General features: G+C 34.5%; 1 protein-coding gene across 5 annotated transcripts in view; it reads right to left on the reverse strand.

Annotated features, from left to right (window-relative positions):
- Nucleotides 1–27243, reverse strand: part of RYR2 (ryanodine receptor 2) — a 449981-nt gene that overhangs the window by 111512 nt on the left and 311226 nt on the right. For 3 of the 5 annotated variants that reach the window (XM_085298276.1, XM_085298275.1, XM_085298273.1), the window contains 14 exons: nt 26324–26493; nt 25105–25325; nt 23770–23860; nt 20427–20567; nt 19435–19598; nt 17226–17304; nt 16476–16565; nt 15335–15472; nt 11183–11260; nt 9372–9447; nt 6078–6204; nt 3271–3386; nt 1405–1469; nt 95–216 (listed from right to left, as the gene is read on the reverse strand). In XM_085298276.1, the coding sequence (XP_085154402.1) occupies nt 95–216; nt 1405–1469; nt 3271–3386; nt 6078–6204; nt 9372–9447; nt 11183–11260; nt 15335–15472; nt 16476–16565; nt 17226–17304; nt 19435–19598; nt 20427–20567; nt 23770–23860; nt 25105–25325; nt 26324–26493 (1678 nt within the window). The remainder of the gene's footprint in view (nt 1–94; nt 217–1404; nt 1470–3270; nt 3387–6077; nt 6205–9371; nt 9448–11182; nt 11261–15334; nt 15473–16475; nt 16566–17225; nt 17305–19434; nt 19599–20426; nt 20568–23769; nt 23861–25104; nt 25326–26323; nt 26494–27243) is intronic. The other 2 variants (XM_085298277.1, XM_085298274.1) reach the window with 1 other exon arrangement.

The raw sequence follows: 27243 nt of genomic DNA on the forward strand, positions 1-27243 counted from the left end.
ATTTCTCTGCCCCTCACATAACTAAACATTTTCCTAGAGCAAATTGCTGTTCTTTACACACACMCACACAAATTTACATTATTTTAAATTTTACCTTGTCACCATTTCTTTCTCCTTATTAGAGGCATGGCCTCCACTGCTGAGAGGCCTACTTGCTGCAGATAAGAAATAGAGGCGATGATTTTTGAAATACTGATCAATCAAAGGGAGCACAACCTGAAATTACATCAGAAACAACTGATTATCTAAGGACTTTCTGTACTATGTTTTGTATTACTACTTACAAGTCACAACTAGAGACAAGAGATTTCATACGTGTTTTCTGCTTCAAATTCCCTTTACATTTTTTCTTTAATGCCTATTTCTCTTTGAATTTCTTTATTTTTCAAAGAAGTATTTAAAAAGTCATTAGAAAAGACATATGAAAAAAATTGAACATTTTCTCTGAACCTGATCTATGTTTCTTAGGAGGAGTACAAAGCAAGAAGTACAATTTAATTTTATTTCTCATTTTAAGATTTGTTCTGTACACTACACACACAGACACAACCATTGCTCTCTAGACCTTTAAATGTAGGTTTAGAAAAAAATCAGCTACCTCTGCCAGCCCACTAATAGCATTTAATGTACACACTATCAAATAAAATCCTTTTATCCAAAAGCATTCTCACTCACTAAGGGCTTGTCAACAGAATCTTTTTATTTACTTTTTATTTTATTGGTTTTTTGTATTTACAATGTTGGCTTCCCAGTGGATGAATTTGCAGATGGTCCTCTATATTTTAAGGTATTGCAATTACAATTCACTGCAAGGATATGAGGGTCAGAGAATGCTGCAAACACCTATCTTTGCTTATTCAGTAATGAACTGAAAAGGCACTTTAGATATACACATGCCAAGAAACTTTCTGAGTGCCAGAACTGTAAACAGATTTTCTTAATTTATATAAGTTAAATCCTTCTTGGCACAAGGTGACATCAGCACGGTTTTAAAGCAAGGAAAGTAATACAGAAGGTGACATGGAAAGATACCTGGCTGTGTTCATTCCAATAACTAATGTTCATATTTAACTGCCTGAAGGCTGTAAAAGAGGATAATCTTCAGAACTAGCCAGTAAAAAGAAAATGTAGGGAAGTTAATCATGTAATGTTATTCCTAACTGTTTACCTTGGAGGAAGGGAACACTGAGAAAAGAATACAGTCCTGTAAATTTTTTCACATCTATACTTCATATCACAGTTTTTCAAGCTACTTCAATTATTACTGCTTTAAATTAATTACATTAATAGAAATATAAAACAAAAAGAGCAAATATAAGAACAATTATTATGTTCACTAGCAAATACCTTCTAATTTGTGCTACTTAACTACAGTGACAAGGAATAAGCAAAGATATACTGTACTTTGGCAAAGAACTTGATTTCTTGTTCATATGGGAAGTGCTCTCCTTTGCCTCTGCTGCCACCATCTGCAGAGAAAAACATTAAGTTCTGTACTTCATATCATAATTAGACTGCTCTACATTTTTCTTCAAAAGCATACACTGCAGACAAAAGTAGTGTTCTTTACATGTAGATTTAAGATACCACAGCAGATATACACGCTATTTAAACAGGCATTTTATGACTACTTCACAACAACAAAAATTATAGTAAATAAAATGGGCAGAGAATAATTGCCTAGATCTTCATAGATGTATATTACTATAGACATCTCATAGTCCACAGAGATATGAGAGATGAAAATTTGGTCCTGTATTCTTATTTTTGAAATTATTGGTAACTACAAAATCTGGAAGGCCTTGCTCATCAGGGAAGTAAACTAAGTATAACAACAAATGCGTTAGAATAGTTAAGTAAGGACTTAAAGTATTAAAAAAGAGAAGTAAGGGCACGAGAGAAGTCTTATTTCTATGTTATCTCATGTACCTGAATTTCACAGAATTTATGTTAGCTTAGAGAAATCCAACACGTTAGAGAAATAATAACATAATGAACTCTGATTCTGATGAAAAMCATCTCTCCCATAGTCCGCAGCAGAAACAAACTGACCAGATCTGTATTACATTTTATGGACTTTCTATCTGAAGAACAAAATTAATGAACAGCTGCCCAACAGAAATTAATCAATAGAACTATCCATCTAAGATTAAACTTGTTTTTCTTCCCCCATTACTATAAAACTCAAATATGATTTTGAGACATAATCTCATTCAACTCCAAATTATGAGAATTGATTTAGTAGTAAGTTTTAGAGGATAAACTATTCATCATTTATTCATTACCTTCTTTTTACTTATCCATTGAGGTACATGAYGGTATTTGTTCCACTGGCATTTCTAATGTTTCATTATTTATTTCTTCTTGCAGTTATGCAAAAAAGTATAAAAGTAAGAAGAAAATGAAGCTGTGATAATCAGCTTTAGGAACAGAAGTAACCCAGTGACTTGCCAAGGCCAGACTTTTGCTACCGTAAGGAACCATGGCATATAAGCATTCAGAAATTTGGTAATTTCCACTTTGACACTAGATAGGTTTTTGACTGAGCATTGATTTATTCAGCTTTCTGCTGTTTCTGTCATTAATACTGAAAATTACAGTCTGCATGCCCAGGCACAAAGAATAGMATATGTTGTGTGGCTCCCACATTCACACAGGAGCTGTGTCTGTCTAAGATTTGGGGTTTTACAACTCACATAAGAAGCTGATCTAGGTCATCAAACTTTTATTTTGTTATTAACAAAAGCAGATTGAGTTGAGCCATTTCTTTCATAGCACTGTTGAGATAACACATGCTGGGTGCCTGTAAAAGACCATTTCCCATTGTGAGAATTTGTTAAAGAGGCTTCTCTACTCAAGCTCCTCCTCCAGGAAAATTTCTGATCGGTACTGATGACTAGTTTAATTTGCTCTGTGAATAAGTGATTACATGTGAGTAGCAAATATTAATATGCACATGTGAGAGGTTATCAATTTGGGTAAAAATTCAAGCAGAGATCTAGTTCTGTTATTCAAAGAAGGTCAAAATTTGGCTGAGTACCTTTCATTTGAAAYCTTTATGCAAAGAATGAATTTTGGAAAGTGGTATGAATATGTGAACTACATAAAGTTATTTTCTACACAGCTTTCCAAAAACCATTTTCTTCATCAAACAAAGAAAAAATCTTTGTCTAAGGACATGTCGCTTTTGGAAATTTTCCAGTTGCTTTTATAATCTCAAATATCTTGGTTATTTAACAATACTTAATAAATATGTAAGAATTACTATACCAAACTCCAGAATGTATTGATGGGCTTCATCCACGTATCTTATAAGCTGCTGAAGAAAACTGTACGCAAAGCGTTTCTCGATGGAAGGCGTGTCTAATTCCAGGTCCTTAAGTCCTCTGAAATAATAAGCAAGTGAACTTCCACACRTGCAAGGACTCAAAGCAGCCTTAACTCTTCAAATAGTCTGAGGCTATTACTCTGACAGTAATTACATGCTCATTAAAATTACAATTATTTTCTCTGTTTGCAGTAGACAATATTCTTATTTAGGTTTTGATCAAATTTTTAAGATAAAATTCAAATTTCTCAAGTAGAGGTTTTCAGAAAAAATAGATTAGGCAGTCGAACAAATCCAGTATCGTTTTAATTTTCTTCCTTTATCCAACAAAAATTACTGCTTTACATTGCCCTCTGTGGATTGATTTTYGGGCTAGGAAGTTTTGAAATGACCAAAATACTCGATTTAAACAATCGAAACTAGAAGTAAATCTTCTCTCCCTCATGGAGACCCTTCCCCAAGAATCTGTTTAAAATCAACTCACTTTGAATAGCTATGTAGCATTTGTGAAAAATCAGGGAACAACAATGAAATGACAGAACAGCAATTTACCTTCTCCAGGATGTTTCAGCATTGTTACTAGTCTGATATGGAAAGTCTATCCTCTTCCAACAAGTCAGGTATCAATTTGCACAAAAAAGTTTTATGATGTGGGGTGTTGTCTGCCCACACAAGTTGGCAATGCCAAAAGCCTTGATTCCGCAGGATCAGGGCTTTAATGGCTGAACACTGGGAAGCTACGCTTAACCAGCAAGGGCGTCCAGCACCCACTGTCATAGGCACCAAGTACACTAGCATTCTGTTATTTTGTAAGTTAAAAAAGCATACCTATTGAATATGACTTCTATTCAGTGCACATTCCTGCTCTAAATAGGACATTGTTGATGGTAGGTTTCAGTTTCAGAGAGATTCTGGAACTAAAACAGCTTTCTCAGCCGATACTATCTTAASCTTTTATGACAGTATGGTCACTGAAGGCTTTAGGAGGTGCTAAAGCTTAGGAATGATCAGTGTTTACATGGTCTATCTTGCTGAGTTTCCACATCAGGAATACTGCCAGCACATGGTCTACCCCTACACGGTCAAAGTTGTGAGCTGCTACAGTGGTGATTCAACATCCCCCACACAAAGTCACTTTACTCCTGGTTGGCAAGAACTGCTTGCTCAGACTATTCTGTACTGAGTTCATAAAAAACACCAGCAGAAGAGGTTGTCTCCACAAATTGTAGATTCATTTTCTGCTTGTTTTGTACTCACTAACAGGTAAGCTACATCCCACTGATTCCCTAATTATTAATTTATCTGAAAATTATCTGAGTGCCTACTCCAGGTTAAAGATGAGCATTATGATTTGAAGGGACGTGGAATGAATTAGAATGGTTATGTCACTTCAAAGACTGGGCAAGAATGATTGCAAAGCATATGTAGCAGAAGGTCATTAACTGGGAAGTGGACCAAGGAAAAGCGTGAACCATGCTAGACAACCAGACTTGTTTGTTCATTTGTCAGCACAGTGATCACATACAGAGGCAGCAAGTACATTGAGTTAACTTGATAGAAAACCTGTATCTGACAGCACACATGGCTGTAAATGAGGCAGGAGATGGTAGATGCCCAAGCCAACAATTATATTACCATCCCTCTGAATCTTACGTTCCAAAACTCTCTTTTACTGGTGCTCAAGACAGACAGAAATAATAATAAAAAAAGAAGAGGATTAGGCCCAAAGGAAGATGTGACCTTGAATATGACTGATGAGTCTTTTGTCATTAAGTCATGGGATGAGAAAATAAACTTTTGTTGAATGACTTCCCTCTCTGTACATCCTACTCCACTGAGGGGAACTAAATCAAATTACTCCAGTTATCCTGAAAGAGTCTACCTAGAGTTATTAGATATGCAGTGRAACTCTATAAAGGGATTCAATTTTAAATGTGATATAAGAGAAAGGAAGTGGACAGATTTTAGGTATAGATACTAAGCTAATTAATTCACAATGATTTCTTAAATCCATCCCTGTTTCATTCACTTACTAATGTTCATCAAATCCTATAAATCTCGGCTAGTCATTCAGTCTTTGATAGTGACTCATATTTCTTAAGCCATTCTGATGAGGCAGATAGGCCTCCAATTTAATTAAAATTTTATTCCCACTGTATTTAGTAGGTGAAAATAAAAGTCATAAGAAGACCAAATGGAATTGTGTTTATTCTTCTGTAGAGAATAACATATATATCTACTGAATTATGCATGTTCTGTTGATTATTGCATTTATTCACTATTATTATATTAACATTGCAAATATTTTCAAAACAAACTTTTTAAAAGCATTGCTTTTCATTATTACAATAYTTTAATAATATCACAAATTAATTCAGATGAAAGAAATGAGTTTTTGATTTTAGAAATAAAAGTCTCTTTTTTACCGAAACAGTCTCCTGTAGAAATTCCTACACAGAGGTGCAAATGYCTGACCTATAATGAAGACTTAATAATTCCATCGCTTGTATTCTCCTCATTTGATATAAGCAGAATCTTAAATTTACTAACAGTTGGACTGTATGGAGATGTACAGACTGTAAATAGAGGCAAAATGTCCATAGAGATTTCAGAGAACTGTGCTTGTGCTTTACACGGACCCYAGTCCTAACTCCATAATCCATTTCATTCTTATAATGACCTTTTTTTTTTTTTTKWYWKAAAAGCTTAGGATATTTAGAAAACATCTGTGACATTAGTACTGAATTACCTGGAGACAACATATCCATTAATCTGTAGAAATTTTAGAATATCCTGTGCTTTTTCTCTGTCCTTGGCTTTTTCTTTGGCTGTGAGTGTATCATAGGGAACCAGAAGAGGATGGTTGCCGCCTCCTACTAATGAAATGTCAAGAGAATTAAAAGGCAGTTAATGAGTATCTGTTGTGACGATAATTCCCAATTTGCAACGGCAATGTGGTATTATCACATACTGCATTACAGTATAATCGAATCTGAAGCACTAACAATACTCTTTTCTGTTTCTTGACACAAATTGTTTCTCTAAAATATTCAGATAGAAATTTAGACTTGACTGAATATATCATTGTAAATTAATCAATTGCTGCAAATATTAGAAAAATGTTGGTTTTACTGAAAAAAATATCCATTTTCATTAAATCGAGTTATAATTATAATGTATGTTTCTAACAGTTAAGCAGTTATTTCCTTCTCAACAGTTTTTGCAGTATGTAATGCATCCTTTTATAAGAAAGCCAAAATCTGTCATTCCAACACAGTTCTGCTTTTAAACATTCTGATGACAGCAAAGGGTTCATGTAATTCAGCAAAATATAAGCATATCTACACAAAATATGAAAGAGTGATGTAGATGTATTTTATAGTTACAGGTTCAAGCCAGAAAGGTATAAAAATATTCAGCATATATTATTTAAACTTGACCAGTTYGATCAAAAGATTGCTACAGAAATAGAAAGATAAATAGAATTCCATTGTATTTCTTACAAACAGGTGACGTATTGATAGCTCTCTGTATGTAAGCAACTAACTTGGCAGCAAAACAAGGTAGTTATTACTAATATAAGTATCTGCATAAAAAACAACATTGCTAGGATTTCACCTTCTTCTAAAATTACCATCTTATAGCAGATCACAATTAATTGCTGTGATAATTGCTATGAAGTCCCAGAGAATGGTAAGGGAAATGATCAAACTTCTCTCAAAAGAAAATGTTTTACAGCAAGTCTCTAGTAATAATATATAAAAGAAGGAAACAAATCCTCTCCACAAAATGTTGGAGACATATCCACGGCTGGCTTTGGAGGTAACATATTCTAAAATTTTCCACTAGTTCTGACAGAGTCCTTTAAAGCAGATGGAAAATGAAAAACTCATGGGCAAGTTGTGTTGTTGCTTTTATTTCTTATTTATTTTGAATCCATAGCCCTTAACACTCAAATCACTGATTTTATTCCTGGTATCATAAGTGCAATCTATTTCCATACTACTAGAGTTGAAGACAGACATCCCAAAACATATAAAGAAAGTACATACGCCATATCTATGAAAATCATAATTTTGCATTAACAACTATAAGGCTTTTTCCCTGTTCTGCACATGTCAAATTTTTAATATATAAACAGAAATGATGAATTCAATCACGCAATCACATAAATGGTTATGCACTTGCTCATGAACAGTGAAATCAGAGTCATCAGTTTAGTATATCTATCTGAGATTTCTGCAAAATTCAAGACTGTTGCAYTAGCTTTCTGCAGAATTTTGTCATTCTAAACTGCAACATTTTTAAATTAGATTTACAAAGTCTTAATACAATATAAATAAATAATCTTATTAAATAACTTGATTTCTCTGACCCTATTAGTGTTTTAAATTTAAAGTATTCCATTCTAAATGACATATTAGATAGTGAGTGTGCATGGCACAGACAAAATTCCAGAGCAAAAGTATGATAAAGCCTTCTGGAAACATTAGAAAACTGAAGCTATTTGAAATCATAAATCTTCTCCAAAGAAAATGAAGTTTGCCTAGCTGCTTTCAAAAATGAAAAAAAAAGGCATGAAAAGTTGTATTACTGAGAATTCTTATGTCAGTATTGCTGAATTTATCTAACCATTAAAGAACAGCCATGGATGATAATCTGAAAGAGATCTTGCCAAAGAAATGGAAAAAAATCTATATAAGAAATAAAATCTTATATGCATATCTGTATTTGAAGTCTGCATTACTGTTCTGTTCTTTACACATATGCTGTATAAAAAATTTTTGAAGACCGGCATATGTACTGAAAAAAAAAAAAAAATCTTCAAAGGCCCCATTTTGATCAGCTGCCAAATATATTTACTTTTCAGCCAAGAAGCACACTATTGGAAGGCTCTCCTTCATTCACTATGTCAGCCTTTAGCCTTTTCAGTAGTGCACTCCTCTGCATAACACTACAAATACTACAAAGCCTTCTCAGCAAAGTGCTGCTCCGAGGCAAATTTTGCTTTCAAAGACTCCAAATATAGCAGCCCCATTAAAAAATCAAGTCTTCCTGCAGCATATAGTYTCTCAATTTAGCTCATTTTACAGCTACACATCCTGAAAAATGCTTTAAACAGCTTATAAACATTGTAATAAACTGCAATAAGGAGAAATGTAATTAAGGATATGGAAATTCATRGTGATTTATTGAAGACACTTCTAGGTGAAACTTCTGTTTTTCATAAAAGCTAAACTATCATACATTACCTGAAAGTTTACATATAAATAACGTCAATAAAAGCAAACAAACAAACAAACAAAATCAGACAAGTCTGGCAATGWTTTTTAGAGAATATCTTTTGATAAGACAAAACCCTAACTTCGGCATTTGCAAATGAAAACTTGCTGTGTCTCCAACTATTATTTTCTCCATATACGAATCTAATTTTAGATGCAAAAAAAGTTGTCTTTAACACAAAAAACAAACAAATGTAAATACAAATGTACTTTAGAAACAGTAAGTCACACATAACACGACAATATTTGTCCTCCAGGTTAGCAGAGATCACAGAGCATGTGCAACTTCTCATGTGGAATCAAGAATCTACTCTAGGACCATCCATTTATAAACGCAATAAATGACATGTATTTCTTAGTAAACACCTTTTCAGATCCCCCTTCAATAAAATAAATAAGTAAAATGAAACCAAAGACAACCAAGTAACATTTTGAAAGACTACTGATAGAATGAAAATGTATTAATGCAGCATGAAGCTATTTATAAGCCTTGAGTTCTCTGCCTTCGATACATTTGAACAGGTAAATTATTTCAGTAGGAACTGTTACACTCAGACCCATAAAAGCTCAGGTATACTTCTAAGCATCAAAAATCACAAATACATAATTGAAAACTATAATTAGGAATAGATATTTTCTTATTTCTTCTTTGTCAAGACTAATTGACTGTTACCTTTTCTGTTAGTCTAATACTTTTCCTCAAATATATGACCTAAGATAATCATATAGACCTTAATACAATGTAAATAGCCATGTATTACCTTTTGCTTCAAGCTCCATTTTCTTTTTCTTTGCCCATGTGTTATGGTAGTTTTCAGCCATCATCTCAGCCATAGCCTTAGAAAAAGGAGAGTTTAATGACGTGTGTTGCAATGGTTAATCACAAAGAAGGCAATTTTCATTAATATAAGTTTTTTAAAAAAATAGAATGCATATAATCAATTTTCAATACAATTGCGCTGTAATGCTTTACTGAAAACATCAGTTTTATTGAAAAAATATGATGTAGAATTTGGGCAGATAGGGCACAATGTAGGTAGSAACTGGACCAGCTGCTGAAGAGAAAACTGCTAGTACAGGAAAGGAGGAGCCACAGGAGAGGAGTATAGTCTGGAAACAGTACTAGAGTGTCCAGCATAGACTTGATTCTCAAAGCAAGGCTGATGGGAAACTCCAGAAGGCCCTGGTGAGGCAAAGGATAACAAAACAGTGGAATGAATCAGGATTGCTCTTGCTGGCAATACCTATAAACTGTGGGTGTAGCCTCGTCCAGGTGAATACTCCACTGTATGGAATTTGAAGTTGTTCACAAGAGAGCACTCTCATCATAACTAAAGAAAAATGAATCATAAAGCCAACCATCACAGTGTCATAACTGAGGGCCACAAAAGAAATTAATATTAAGCATGGGGTGGTATAGCATAAAAGACTAAACACAAGGGAGTAATTCAAGTGCTAATGCCATTTTCTTTGATGACAGGCTGATCACTTTTCTCTGSGTTTGGTTTCCTACTTTACAATACTATGATGATGTTCACATTAGAGCCATGTCATGAGCATTATACAAAGTTTGTATGGTCTTTTGACTATTCTGAGTCTATGCAAATCTCCAATTCTGCAATTGTAATGACACTGTTCCAGTAATTTGATAATAGCCTAGTGATAGAAGTGGTGTTATTCAATTATCAATTTTATTAACTCTTCGCAGTGATTAGCAATCAACTGAATAGTATAAATCATGACAATTAATGGGGAGAAAATTCTTCTTCTTATAAGTCTAATCAGCAATCTACAATGGTTAGAAATATAAAGCTGGAAACCACAAGGTAGGAATCAAGGAGGGAAAATCTTATCTCAGAACCGGATCAGAAGCACAGCACAATACAGTATACACTGCAGTTAGCCAGTTACCTTGCTGTTGCTGCTTGTTTCACTGCACTACAACAAAGCTCAAGGTGGGCTAATTTAACCCTGTGTTTTGTAAGCAGCACTGCGCTCCATGTTACCATCACTACCCTGCTTACTTGCTTAAAACAGTCTAGTGTGCGTCTACATAATATTGCAACCACACTCACAGTAATTAGTACACTGAAAAAACTAGCAATGCATCTCATTAAACTCTATGACAAAACCTAAGTCACCCAACACTTCATTTTCTAATGTTATAAGGTTTGCCATAACATTGTCTCATGACTCTAATTTATTCAATGTTGAAAAAAAGAGCATTGGCAAAACTTTTGGAGGAGATGGTGGAGAAATGAATGATAAACACAGAATAAAGCTGATGCTGCAAGCTCTTCTAAACAAATTCTCTTCAAGATGACAGATGTTCGCAAAGAGGGCTGGGAAATCAATCCAGGACTAAAATAAACTTTGGAGTCTTACAACCTTATCCATGTTTCTTAAAGTAACAAAAGATCAAAGAGAAATGATGAAACAGAGGAAAAAAAAAACCTCAAAGTATATCAAAGGAAATAATATAAATAAGGCACAAATGTTTTAAATAAACTAGAAAGAAATAAGAAATTAAACTGCCAAAAAGGGGGAGACATATTAAGTGTTTCTGACTTACATGAACATCTCTGGAGAGGGTGACATTGCTCATGTCAATTGCTCGAGGGCTGTAACCATGGGCTGTATCTACAGAGATCTGAATGACAGACATGCAAAACAATGGAGTTACACATGCTTTTGATGCAAAGAAGTCAGCATTAACAAGATACTGAAGGTTATGAAAGAACTAAAGGAAAAAGAGCTGCTCCTCTATCTCTAGAGAGCAAAAAGATCCTAAGTAACCTGAAAATTTCTGTCCAATCAAAAAAATACCAAAAGTGGAAAATGGAAGTTAAATGTAGGCAAAGGTCTAAATTTTTTGTTAGGTAATTACAACAAACACTGTCATTTGCTCCCAAAGATTGACATCAATTAGACAAGAATCTCATTCATTCAAATGTTAATTTCACTTGAACAAATCTGTAAGATTTGAATTAACTATGAATAATACTGTATTGAAGTTATGGTCAAACCCGTTTTCCAGAGATTTTTTTGTAAAGTAGAGGCAGACTAAAACTCACACCTTCTACTTTAAGTGAGTTCAGCCAAAAATCAAGGTTTGAATTTTGCCTTTCAACTCTACTGCTATACACAGGAGTGGAATCTATTAAATTCATGACCTTTTCCTTTTCTTCCTCCTCCTCACTCAGACAATATTATCTTGAATTTCTCTCACTCTGTTGCCTAAATTTATCACATGATTTCTCATTACATTGACACAAATGATCAAAGGAGGATAATCAATGACGGAGATTCCCTGAACAGCATAGAACCTCTAACACTGATTCAAGAAGTGTGGCTAGAAGAGAGGCATTGCTGGGCTTTCCTCTATGACAGCCTTAAAGGTCCGAAAATGCATGGCAGAACCTAGACTGTGGTCCATAGGACTGGTACTGGGCAATGATGCCAGAACCATACTCAAACTGCATTTTGAAACCAATCTGTGTCAAGAAAAAAAAAAGATATATAAATAACCTAAATCTTCAAATTATTGTGGAAGCCATACTATCATTTCTATCATATTTAACAAAAAATAGATCACTTTATTAATTAGTATTTCATAATGAAGATGAAATCTTAAATAGTATCTTCAAGAAGAAATGCATTTTCTCTGATTATATAAGCATCTCCTCAAAGCCAGAAAGAATTAATAACATTTCTAAAAGACTAGGACACTATCTTATAAAACAGCTTGAATCCCAAAATGGCATTTTTTTGTTTTAAAGATAAGATTTCAGCATTGATACAATCTCTGAACCTGGAACATTTAGAACATATGAATCTACTCTCTAGAATCTGTTCACATAATAGTACATCATTATATCTTTACAGAACAAAAGGGAAGTCATRGGATTTCAGTAAACAGTATTGTAACCTCACTTGCTAACTGCACAGTGTGGTAGGAGAAAGATCTTTAAGGAACTGGCTGAAAACTAGAGAAACAATCCAAACATAAGATATCTTTATTTGGAAATGCTATGAAGGTGACTGAAATCCCAACTCCACAAAAACTAGAATCTTCAAATGGACCATTTCTTTGTTGATGCATGTACCATCTTATTCTCACGACCGCTCTCCTTYGCAAAGGACAAAGGTGCTTATTGATATATTGACATAGTCTTGGTCATGTTGGTCTCAAACTGGGAACAGGAAGCAACTCTAATTCCCAGAGGTCATAYAGCAACTGCTTAAAGTAGAAATAGTTTCTCAGCTTTAGGTTGGAATACTGTAAATTCTGTTTAAAAAAATGAAATAGTGGTAGTTTTGGTCAGTTTGACTGACCCCTGAATCTGTGCCCAATTTTTCTTAATTCATAATACTACACCTGAGTAAAAATGAGCATACAATATTACCAAATCAACAGTACTGACTCTAGAAGGGGACAAGATAGAACAAGGTACATAAATAGGACTCAGATAACTGTGAAACACCTAGTTGCAAAACTGCAGGACAAAACTCCTGCAGAGAGGCCTGTTGCCCCAACAGCAGTTTTCAGCATAAAGCATAACAACTATAGGCACTTTTATGACAAAAAATAGAAAAGATAATATAATCACTTGCTGCAATACACTAGCAAAATGAGTGAATTCTGCTTAGTTCTTTCAAGGGACAGCTACAAGAGAAAACACTAGCAGGAACAAGCGGTAGGATAAGACTTATCACAAAGACAGGTGTTGATGGTCTCCTGATTAGCAGGTCAGGAAGACCCTAGTGCACATATTCCTTCAACCTTTGCAAAAATCAGACCATGAAACAAAGGGCAGTGATTAAGTCCTGAGACACAGAGTTTGGCCAGGATGGAGAGACTGATCAATTTAAGCTTCTAAAGGGTACAAAAAGACATATCTACAACTAGCATATGGTTGCCACCTAAGCAGCAGCCAAGGAACTGAGAAGATGCAAGGAGAACTTTACAACTGGTGTTCTCTTATCCTCTGTGTCTTCATGAGGAATACTAGAGAGACTGTGAGACCACCAGGATAAAAGCATTTCAGTGCATACATGCTGGGCAGACTACTTGGAAACATGTCACGGTGATAGTGAGTACATGGATATGAGTGAGTAAATCAATTTTGCACCAGTTTCGTTTGGAAATAAGATCACCTTCCTCCCTTGTAATATCTCCCTTTGACAGYTGCAAAGGTGTTGCTACAATATTGCAATGTTAATTCCTGCAAACCAATAACAAAACTCTCAAAGGAAGAAGATAATAAGATTTGGCCTTCTGATTTCCAGGGCACTGATTTACACTATTGCAAACCTACATACGCTTACATATGAGCCTACTTTTTAAGAAAGATATAACAGAATCTGGTATCTGATATACCAAGATTCTGCTGTAACAGATAAATCCATATCCACCATACAAACTTTTAGAAACTTAAAGTTAGTAAGTTCTTATTAGTGTTCAGAATTTATTTCTAATGTCTGGTATTATTTTCATATGCGTATATATGAGCACATACAAGGCTTAGAGATTGAAAGGAACCATTTCAAAAGGTATGTATTTATAACAGAGAAGAGAGTAACACAAAGGATGTGTGAGTAACACACAGAAAATAAATTTGGATTTAAAAAGTTATCATTTCGTTTCCTAAAGCCAACAGTTCAAGCTGTCACTTGCTATTCTAACATGAAGATATTGCTTAAATACACTTAAGATTTCTCAGCTGGAAGTGGGAAAATACTTTTTTTTTTGGGGGGGGGGGGTAGGGGGGATGACAGCAGAATATATTATAATACCCAAAAGTCAGGAAGTTTGTGAATCAGGAATTTTGAGACAGAAATATAATTTGGGAATTGTAATTTGCACTTCATCCCAACTGCTAAATCTAATCACATGATACATCTGTTGTCATCTAGAGTGAGTTGGAGGCACAGGTTCAGGTGCTCCTTTTTCACATGCATATTGCCACGCTTGCACATGGAAATTGTGCAGAGATAAGAAGAGAGGRAAAGATTTTTCCACTCTATTTCCCTCACTGACTTGGCTCCATATGTTACTGAGAGTCAAAGATAATCTGGCCCCTCATTTTAACTTGCAAAGTATGTAAAGCTTTCAGAAAATATACTGACAATATTTTTATGTTTTATCCTAACATCATTTTGATTTAAGGAGGCTATCTTTAAGGTAAAGCCTATCATGAAAATTTTCAGAACTTTGACTGTCTGTAGTTGTAAACTTAATGCTGCATTAACATTAATATTTCTATTCATTTTCCTTTAAAAAAGAAATGAAAATTATTAATATATGTACCTTTATTTCTCCACATGTTTAAAGGTATCCATAATTCTATAAAGTTCCACAAAAAAGGAGATCAAAATCATTTTAATATTTACTATTTATGTGTAATCACCTACTGATATAAATAATTCTCATAAATAATTCAACCAACTTTTAAAAAGTAGAATATTACATTAGTATTTCAATTTTGTATACTTTTTTGAAAATTTTTATCAGAATACTATTTTTGAATAGGGAAAGCTAAGCAAGCAGAAATTTCCAGTTTCTATGAACAGAAATCAAAATCTCAAACCAATTTTACATGTTGTATGATTTCTTGCAAAAAATATTTCCATGTATTTTCATGCTTCATGAATATTTCATCATTTAAAACTTAAAAATGAAAACATACTTTGCTGCATTTTTCTGGAATATAAAATGACTTACCTGACTGGTTTGAGATATGCGACGTGTTCGATTATAGAGAGCCATGGAGTCTCCTTCCCGTGTTCTTTCAATCCTCCATCCCCATGCCAGCATGGTTTTCAGTGATTCTTTTATTGGCCATCGATAAATTTCTTTCTCCTAGGAGAATATACAGGCAATAATTACTGTGTTAATTCTGTAGCTCTATAGAGTGAAACATGAATATTGAACTTTTGCCTGGCTATACTGAGATGCAAAGTAATCTACCAAAATCAGCCCTTATGGCAAAAGCTCACAGCAAAGAAGGAAATAAAATGCAGATGATCACAAGGGTAACAGTGTTAATGTGTTAATGGCATGTTCAGCTATCATCGCTCAAAGGTGARGCAGCTAATTATCATGAGTAATAGGTGCTTTGTCTACTACAGGAAGCAAAGCTCAAAATTATAGACTCATAGAAAAGTCGATGTTGCAATGGACCTCAGAAGGTCATCTGGCTCAACATTCTGTTGAAAACATGGCCTTAAATTAGGCTGTCCAGTGCTCTGTCAAACCAAGTCCCTCCAGTGAGGGAGYTTTCACCACTTCTCTGGGCAACATATTGGAATATTTAATTGTTCTCATGATGAATACTTTTTTCTTATGTCCAGAATCTTCTGAGCAGCTTACACCTGTTGCCTTTGTCCTGCCACTGTGACAAGAATAGCTCCATCTTCTCTACAACTACTTCTTAGGTATTAGRAGACTGTGATTAGATCACACTTTTTTTTCTTTAGGCTGAACAAACTCTTTCCTTCTTTCTATATCAAGCTTTCCAGCCTTCTAATCATCTTCATAGTCCTCTGCTGRCAAACCTAGCTCCTCACTAACCAAGCAGGCACGCCTGCCTGATCTCACTGYAAAACCGTAATGGTGACATGACACTTCGGCTTCATCACAAGTTAGGTTCAGCCAAGAGAGAAAGTAGCTTGAGTGGCCTAGCTATTGTACGATAAAACCCCGCTTGTCTCCTCTTGAGATCTCAGAGGAAGAGAACAATCACGCCTTAGCTGCTGCATTCTAAATTAAAAAGAAAGTGATGTAAACATAAGGTGATACACTCAGAGGGAAAGAAGCAATCTTTTAATCACACTGGATCAAGAAGAATGAACAAATTCCTCACCTTTTCGGACAATAATTTATATTGTTTCATTAATGGTTGCACTTTTGCAGACTCAGAATATGTTTCACCATATACCCATCCATTGGCAAACTGAAAACAGTAATAGAAAAAAAAATATATAAAAAGTGGGGAAGAGGGTAAATTATGAAAAACCTTATTTTTATTTGTGCAAATGAACTAAATAATGCTTCTGCGGGACTATTTTCTTTCTTAAATTTCCTTCTATTATTTTCTCAACATTATTGTCAGTCCTGCTTTGTCTAGTTGTAGCAAAACAAATTATGTAAAACGCTATCTTTTGAAAGTCAATGACTACTTGAAGTAAACAGTTCAATTCATTTTCTTTCTTGATTTCCTTAGAGAATGAGCCTTGATTTACACAGAACACAATACTGKTTTACATTTAAGGAGCAGTTTCTAACATCGGACACAGAAGCTACACAGAGACACAGAATTCCTAAGGATTTTTTGGTTTAAAAAGTKAAATTTGGAATCAGTAAAACTACAGTTAGCAAGTATATTTACTCAAAATTCAACAATAAAGAAATGGTGAAACGCCAGTATGAAATACTCAAATGCACTTACASAACTACTCCAAAAAATGTAATTCAAGAAAATATAAACTTGTATCTTACAAATACCAACTTGTAATCTTATGAAAAATAATAACAGTCAGAGTAAAATCTTCTTAAGATTAAAAGGATACACATAAAAGTTCGTATTCTGTTTTAACAGGAATATAGCTATTACCTTTTCCATTGACCATTTATCATGAGAGTGTTCTGCATATTTGTTAATGAAATAGTCTAGCTTTTCAGGGATTGTAATGCTGAAAGTGAAGGGAAAAAGTCATTAAGGGGAAAAAGTCATTATATTCCAAATGCTAAAATGTGAATGGTATTGCTTTGAAGAAAACTTTCAAATAAATAATTAGCAGCATAGAAATACATGCAAAATACCTTACTGTCCTGCTTTCCTCATAAACAGTTTGCTTCAAGCCCCACTTAAATCAAGGGAAAGAATCTAATTTATTTAATGAGTGCTGAATGAGGACTACAGCTGTTACAGGATTTTTACCTCTAACACACATGTGCAGTGAAAAAACAATAATGTTACCCACTACTCATGGGGGGGGGGGTTGCCATGTTTTTCCTACTAACATTCATGTTCCTAAGATTAAAAATATAACTATGACCTGTAGTTTCAGAAACACAGTCCTAACTTATTATATATGTCAGTTATAAACTAGCTATGCTACCGATCCTTTTTGAAGTATGCTATATATACATTATATATTCCTATAAATTTCAATATATAACTGAAGCACTGTAACTTATGACAATTCAAAACTTATATACTCAAGACTTCTTTTTCCAACATCCCAATGAACTGCTGAAAAAATTAGCAATATGCTTGAGAAAATGAGTATACAAATAAATACACTAGTGCCTCAACAATACACTGCTGAAGCTGAGATTTCTTGAGCAATAAAATACAAGCAGCTATCTTAACTGTCAAACAACAGAATTCTTTTCCAAAAATCATGTACTAAATATCAGKTTTTTTCTGCATCTGCATTCTTATAATTGAAAGTGCTTCTTGCTCTTTTCTGAAATAGCAACATTTTCCCATCTACGACATAGAATTTAGGCAGTGACAGTGCTGTACTGCCATCTACCGGAAACGAGGTGAGTCTGGTTTTTAGTTTTCAGTCATAAGATGGGAAAAAAGTGGAAATGTACAACAAAATGATCTCATCTACAATCAAAGTAACAGTCTGCAAGAGCCTAACCGCATAGAAAATAGATAGAGGCCATAAAATATTTATGTAACATCACTAGCAGTTTTTTATTGTTCAAAGGTGTGGAGGGGCAACTCTAATGATATTATAATACTTTGCATAAATTCAGAAACATAATAAATGGGAGCTACAATAAGGTCATATCATATGTAGCTTAATTTAAATAAGGCTAAGACTGGTAAGCACCGGAATGCAGGAGTGGCATGTAAAAATAACACAGGACAGGATAGAAGCAATTCTGAAAGRAGTAGTACTTTCTTTGTCCTGAGTCATCACAGAATTTGGAAATGAGAACCACAGTAATTGATGACTTGGGTAATGTTAGGTAGCATTTTTTGGAACTACTGAATGTATTCTGGCTATCTACTATATTTCTCTGAAATGAAATCAGAYAAAGTCATCTTCAATTAATCTCTTAAACGAGAGTAAAATATCCTCATTAAATTTTGCTAAATCTTCACCTATTTTAAATATAACTTGGGTGAATGAATTTTAGTGGGGACTAACATGATTCCTATATTCCAGGCCACATTATGGCTTCTCCTACCATTTTACAATGTCCATGTATGTACCAGCACAGTGAATCAAAGGTGTCAGTCAACTGAAGGAATTCTGTCTCCTGAGTGTTAATACAGACAGATTGCCCACAAAGGCAATTGGAACAGATGTCCTACAAATGGTATATAGATATAGTGCATAATCTCTCTGCTGGAAGACTATTCCATACAGAGCAGGAGGTGGCTCTGGCTGTGACCAAAAATCAGRAAATGAGGAACCCTTTCAGATGTGTGTTTTGTCTGGCTAATGTGCAGTCAGAGTCTGACTGCTCAGAGAGAACAAAGATCTTCTTGCCTGCTTCCTCATCATTCAGAGTAAAAAGACACTATATAAATATATGATCAAAATCAGCGTCTGTAGATATACTATCATTCACAGGCACTGGAATTAGCATCTTGGCTGTTGTTAATAATGACAGGAATTATTTCTCTAAATGTGTATTTCTTKCTTTAAAGACAAGATCTCCATTTTATCTAAACGATGAGTGTTCAAAACAGGCATGAATAAAAACCGTAACTTCACATCATACCCAGTAACAGATTCCATCCCTCTTTTTACCCACACAGGGTACAAATTAGGTGCAACAATGTAATTCCTTACTTTGAGGTATCAACAGGTTGAGGGTTAAAATTCCCATCTGAATCCATTGAAGACTGTTTTTCCATCGTACTGACATAGTTTGATTCCATATAGTCTGGAGGTAAGGCCCCTGCAACTGCACTCAGACAAGGCAAGGCCAGTTTGAAGAGTTCTTGTTCATACTTCTGTGGAACACACAAGGTAGAGAGAGAGCAGTGAATGGAAGCAACCAACATCCTTGCTGAAGCTGACATAGCTATAGGTGAAACCAAGCAGCCATACAATGRCAGAAATTGAATTTCTGTTCTGCAAATAAAAGAAATTGATGGCACATAATATACTATATACTAAAGATAAAGCTAGGCTCAAGTCTTGGTCTTGCTGAAGTAAATGGAAAAAAATACTAACTTCAATGGGAGCAAGACTAGGCACTTTGCAGGTATCTGGGAAGAGAATACAGCACAAGAATATTCACATCCTTTCTAAATATCTGGATTTGCAACAAAACTATCATGAAGTTGTAACTAGATTGCTTAAAAATACCCACAGAATTAACAATAAATACATCATGAGGGCTATTATCAAACTYTTGTCCAACATAGCATTGAGTCAGGGGTGATCCACTATTAAGCAAAGGATTGTGCTCTTGATTTAAGGATGTGTAGTATGTGAGGTAGGAAAATGCAGCCTTCAGTAATATGCAGATGCTTGAATTTGCTTTTGGGCCCAGACATTTAGTTGACCTGTACAGATATACTCCAAGATTATTTCAACAACTACATGTAATTTTGTAATGAGCACACAAAACAGTATACTTACCTTATGGCAGGAGCCATAAGAATTAAAGAAGAATGAAGAATTAAACAGGAAGACTTATATTTAATAAAGTTATATTTTTCCCTTGAAGGTGGATAATGCAGGGTTGATAAAAGCTAGGTAAAAATAACAGATTTTTTTCTTTTTAAGTTACYCAATAAGGTTTCTAGTAATAGTTGGATATTAAAATGAATTACCTTTTGAGACAASGCATCAAAAATGCCCCAGAACAACTTTCTGGATAAATGAAGTTCTTCTTCTGATGCAGCACCAAAGTTACCCCATCCACCTGGTAAACAATAATACTTCCAGCATCTTTCATAATGATTTGTCAGCAACTAAAATAGAACATATTTTGAAAGCAAATAATTGCTTATGTTCTTCAGTTAAGGCACTCAACCACTACACAGACACTGCCAGAGCAATTTAATTTCTAACTTTTATCAAGAGTTACATGTTCTGAATCCTCATGCTGTGTATTTATCTAATTTTTAATCCCCGGTGGATATTGCCACAAAACAAGCAGTTTTTACGCTACTGGCATATGCAAAAAACATGTGACAGAGAAGAATTTTTCTCCTACAMCATCAGAACCTCATCAGCTCCAGGAAAGTCAAGAATTCACTTCAGTCAATGAGTCCCTATTCCAAATACTGCTATTATATGGGTAAGACAGTAGAATCGTGATTTAASCCAGCTTCCGATTATTATTAGCATGTCTGGAAGCCATTCAACAGAAATTCCCACTGCAGTAAATCTTCTCTTCTGTGATCTATAAAACATGTCATCAGCCTATCTTATCTCCCTCTAATATAAATGGCAGAGGAGCTTTATTCCCTCCCTCTCCATTGATTACATACATATACCAGTATGTTTTCTCATAAGTGGTTACAAAATTTCAGATTATCATGGACTCATATGGTGCGAGGACCTGCTAGTAAGTACCTGCCAAATGAAAACTTCATAAATTTTCCACCTAATATATCTACTATGCCCCCAAAGTCAAGAAGAGATGGAAAAAAAATAATTAAAAATCTCTCACTGAAGGCAATGCCAAATGAGAATGAATTTCTAACAATAGCAAAATATGAAAATCTAGTCCTACTCTTAATTCAGGGGCAGATGTAAGAAGYTTTTCCTAAGGCACAGGATGCTATTTCTTAAAAATCAGACTTTATTTTAACAATCCCTCAGAGAAAAAAGCATCTTTTCAACATCATCTTGCAAAGCACGTTARCAAAATATTACAAGTCACAGCTCGTCGACAACTGCTAGGATCCTCTTTTCTCTAGTCAGAACACATACCAAGATGTAAAAACACAGATATTCATAACATAAATAGAAATAAGGACAATAATTAAAAAATAATAATGAAGTGTGGAAGCAAGGATTTCAATAACCAAAAATATAAACTCACTGCTTCGCAATTCCCAGTTATGTGTTTCACAGATAAAAAAAGAAAAAAAAAAAGGATCCATATAATACATTTTCATATCTTCAGACTTAAGGAACTATTATCTATGCTATCAGATGATTAAGGAAAAAATAGAGACAAGAAATCACACACGTATATAATGTAAAAAGACGGAAGTTTTATTATTTATGTAGAATCACTGAGATCTTATAAATATGGYCTTCATGAGTCTAAGAGCTATTTGAAAGCTTTCTTTCAAAACAAATTCTATTACACAATGGCTKTGGGACAAAATGTGACTGCTAATATCTAATTTATTTTTTAATCCAGCCAGGAATAAAGGCAGGTTTACTCTTAGAGTTGTCCYTGATGACACACTGAAAATGTCTTAGAGGCAATAAAAACAAGGCAGCCCTGTTCTAGAAAATTCACACAAAATTATACAGGAGAAGCACCATAGATTTAAACTTACACGCTGCCTTAATGACATTGATTTGTAGACACTAGGACAGATATTCATAACAGATAGCATGTTATTCTTTCTTAGCTATCTTGAATTCCTCCTTTCCTTCCATCCCTTCTCAAGTCTCCAAAATTACATCTTCGGAACTATGACTGAATTTGCAGTTTTCTCTTTGGAATTAAAACAACTATCATCTGTTTGGTAGCACAAGCATATAGGCACAGTACTTTCAAATCAGAAATATATTAGCAGATGTATGCAATATTCCATTATTTAATCACTGAAAACCMGTTTATTGTCAGTGAGATCTTAGCAAAGTTCTGAAAATATCTTAGGTAAAGACTTAACTTTCCTCAGAAGCACCTATTACTCGTTCAGGTATCAGTGAACAAAATTGTTTGCCTTGGCTAATGCTATGGTTCTCCTTACATCTATGTTCCTCTCCTGAAGCCTAGCTTCCCTATAGAAGGAACCTAGCTATTATTTCCTTCCTGTTTGGTTCAGCAATACAGAAAAGTCATTATGGTAAAGACTTTCTAGGTCAAAAACCCTGCTGTCCTAGATGAACAGATCTCTCTCTCTCAAAAAAAAAAAAAAAAAAGAAAAGAAAAAATAAAGAGCAATACCCAAGCAGAGAGAGCCAAGTGCCTTGCAATATTGTTACTTAGTTGTTCCAACACATTAGATGTCAGAATACATAAGACACCCATCATGTGCAGTATACTAAATTATCAACTGCTATTCTCACATATAAGTATTAAAGAATGGCTGCTCTAGCACCTTGAGTTTGATTGAACACTTCTAGGGATACACAACTGAATTCTGGCCTTAGGAAAGGTAAGACCATGCAGCAGGTCCTGGTTGAGACTAGTGATTCCAGATCCTCATCTAAGGTCAGAGACCATGATCTGGCTAATATAAATCCGCATAATTCTGATCAGTATTCTGACAAAGAAAATGGACATAAAACGTAATTAATCCTGATCTGTGACTTTTAAAGAAGAGAGACTAATTAAATAAGAAAAGAAGAAATGTCCTGTCCAGAGCTATGCAGGGAAAGCATTAGAAAGGGCTGCTGAAAATTAARGTGGGAAATGATACATTTCCTGCCAACCGAAATCCAAGGAATCTTTAAAGAGTGTATCATTTCAGTAAGGAAACAACACATCCTTCCTGTGGATTAGGAATCAGAATCAAATGATATGGAGAAATCTTTAGGGGAAGAGAACAAAACTGAAGCTTAATAACAAATACGTACGGCTCATTTGCAAGCACAAACCATAGAAAAAGACTCCATTTTCTGAGGACAGGGAAAATCAACATAAAGTTAGGATATATGGAGATTATTAATTGCTGTCTTTTGCATTGAATTCATCTTTCTTCTATTTCCAAGGATTTCTGATTCCTCTATTCTGTTTCCATGTAAGTTTTTTTTAAAATAGTGAGAAATACAGAAGTAAGGATTTGACATGGGCCTAATATTTCTATACGAATGGGTGTAAATTATACTGGTTTCCTGCCAGCGTAGTAACTTACCTCTATGAACAATGGCCTATTTTGCAGATTGGAGTTAAGCTAACACAGAACACAGAGAATATTCCCTGCACAGTTTTTGTTGCACCTTCTTAGAAGGAATGTTACTAAGAATAAAATACATGTTTACCTTGAGAGGCATCTTTGCATGTTCATTTAATAGAGGGACATCAAATACTAATCTTCTCAGCAAATGCTGCATCATGGAAGGCCTCAACTGCCTGAAAGCAGATAATTTCAAAAGAGTATACAACATGGTTTCATGTAAATAATTAATAAATACATTAAAGTAACCTGACATTTCTACACCATTAAAATTTTTCAAATACATAAAGCAACAGGGATTTGCTTGTGGTACTACTGAAAGCATGCCCAAAGGAGAGTACACAAGTGCACCTCAAAAAAACCCTTCTGAATATGCAAATCACATATTTTAAAGAAGCACAGAGAAAATATCTGATCTATAGACAGAGATGAAGTAAATCAGGAAAGAAAAATCTGTATTCTGTTATTGTACATATGATTATCATGCCCATAAAAAAACACTATAATGTAAATTTCTTGCCATACATCTTGATGGTGCTTAAGAATATCATATATAGTAATAAGGACATATGAGTGTTAATTCTTTGGATGTACTAAACAAGAACATACAGCAGCAGGCACCAACTRAAAAGACAGAAGAAACAGTTATAATACGTATGTTAGAATGGCAAGGATATTATACCGTCCCAGATGAACAGCAAATATTGGCACTGGTTCATTTTATTAGTTCTTATCAAGTTCATGTACATAAAATGATCAATAGCATATTTTATAAAGAACTGCTGCACAGTACTTTTTTTCCCCCTCTAAACTACAAAATTACAATCTACTATATAAATGTGCCTGTCATTTCCAAACAAATTGCCACATTACAAAAAAAATCATTTACACTGAAATGTTCAGAACAGCTCTGGTCACTTAAAAGCCTAACTTCCTCTAGAACTTAAATTCCTAACTGCCTAACTGACTTCTGAAAATTGAGCCTCTAGGCTTATAAAAAAATTTGGATAATAATCAACTGTATTTGAGACTGCAGAGGGCAAGATGAAATTCATCCTRTAAGTGTCAAAGATGAGGTACAATAATACCAGCCATTGACTAGAATTTCAAATTTAACGCTTAGCAGAATTAAATGTTTATATAAAACTATGTTCTAGTGATCCTCAACAATGCTGCCAATCTGTGTGGATAAAAAAATAATWAAAAAAATCAAATGGCACTTCAGTAGCTGTAGATACTGAATTACACAGCTCTAGAGCTTTCTCTTCTTGCAGTTTATCCTCTTAGTTAATTACCAAGTTTCACACTTTAAAAAGTCAGTAATAGCCAAATAACTGAGGAATGCATAGAAGTGATTAATAACGTTGTAAACTAAATACAGTCAGCTCACATTTCTGTGCTGCCAAGAGCCTTTCCTTACCCACAGATAGAGAGTAAACACTCTTCGATGGAATCTCGCTGAGCTTTGGTAAGAGAGCAGCCTTTTGACAGTCTGTACACGGTATGTAATAAGGAATCAATGAGGGAAGCATGGTGCTCTGTGCCAGCAAAAAGAGGAGCACATCTGGTCAACAAAGGCAAGACGGCAGTGCAAAGGTATCGATTCAGTGCCAAAGCCATATCTGTAGCACTTAAAGCAGCCTATGGAATAAATGACACACAAATTAGATTTGTCTGGTAAATGCTGTCACAAATTAAAAGAACTTTTTTATTTTTTGTTTTCCTTCTGTAGTAGTTACAAAAAGGGAAATTTCCATAACACACAAATGGGAGCTTGATATTTATTGCAAGATGGGTGCCAGCTTTCTTTTCTGATTTTARAATCTTTYCCCAGGTAACTTYTTTTTTTGAATGAATGAATGAAAGCATGATGAATACCATAAAACTGCACATGAAAGATAAAGATTCAAAAACAAAAATAATTTTCAAAAATATATTTAAAAATGTTGTAGTTGCTTAACAGAGCACTCAAAAATCATAAAATACTAAAGTCAAGTTTGCACTGGCAAAATCCAGTTGTTTTGCCATGGTATGAWAAAGCCTCAATTTCATCCACAAATGCTCTCCTGCTCTACCTTAAATAACATAATATTTTCTAGAAAAATATTTAAATAGAAGGTCAAACGAGGAAATCAAAGTCCACTTCTTAGCCCTCATACACAGTCTCTAAATTTGATCTTTCTGTATCAAGTTAGCTAAGAAAAAACTAGATGCAAAGAAGACTGACAGAAAAAAAAGAAGGAAATTTTAAGAAGGAATTAAAATACTGAAGAATTTCCACAAATCTCCGCAGAGGAGCACTTTAATGCTAAATCTCTGGACAAGGCTCTCAGTTAGATGCTTTCTGGCAACTGGTCTGATTTTGATTCTACATCACAAGCTCAGAAGTTCTCCTGAAGACATAGAATCTCTTCTGGATATAGTATCAGTGTGAGTTCCTTACAAAGACAGCATCATTCTAGAGAACGCCTCTTCACTGCTCTTCAAAAATTTTCAAAGTTCAGCAGCACCAGGCAGCTCATACAGCATTGAGAAACACAGAAGGATGAAAAAAAAATATATTCTTCTAGCAGGCAAAAGAATGCTGCAGTGTTCAATCAGATAACGGAAGTGGAATACCAACAGACTTAAACCCTTACTGTATCTAACGAAGCAGCAGCACGAAGGTCTGGCAGAAAGCCAACTTCAAGAAGATGTAGAAGAAAATCCTGGTCCTCAATTCCATAGACCCTGTCAAGGAACAAAACCATGGCTGCCTTGTGATCTGGGCAAAACCCCGCAGACATGTCAGGTTCCACCACAGTACCATCTAAAAGGAAGAAATAAGACTTCAGTGACAAGGCTCATCCTACACCAGCAGACTAGGCAGTCATGCTACTTCTGGACAGAGTTTCTGAGCCTCTGTTAACATCTGCCCATCTTCTCCACAGCTTTGTTACACACAGGCAACAAATCTGTAGTTAACTGAAAAGGAACTGAAAACAAATGCATAAGGTAAATTCTACCCAGACAGACCCTGAAGTCCATGTATGCTTTTTTTGTTCATATATTGTGTACCATGGGATTCGTACCAGTTGATGCTCTAATATGATAAGAAATATCCAAAYATTAATTTGTCTACAGAACTACCTCATTCTTAGAAGAAGCAAACAAAAGGTAATAAATAGAACAAATCTATATCAAATACCCCAGGAATGCAGCACTGGTGAGCATGTAAAGTATGATAATGAATTAAAACTGTGGCAAATAGTCCTCCATAATTGAAAACTTCTGAAATATCTGAAAGCAATTCACAGAAATATTTTTAAGTTTTGATACTTCAATTTTGGAAACCAAATAATCCATTCTATATTTACAAACTGCTCTCTATATAAACTGCTATTTAGATATCATTTTTCTATAACTTGACTACTTGAATATATAGRGATAATGATATAATTGATTGATTTATCACTTCTGCTGTAACTGAATTGGGCATTCTTGTTCTATTAAGYCCCTATATAAATGATGTTGCATTTATAATACTCTCTCTCAAAACATCTAAAAAAGCAGACATGTC

This window comes from Rhea americana, unplaced genomic scaffold (assembly GCF_003343005.1).
Source record: "Rhea americana isolate MKP2758 unplaced genomic scaffold, rheAme1 scaffold_137, whole genome shotgun sequence".
Classification (NCBI taxonomy): Eukaryota; Metazoa; Chordata; class Aves; order Rheiformes; family Rheidae; genus Rhea; species Rhea americana.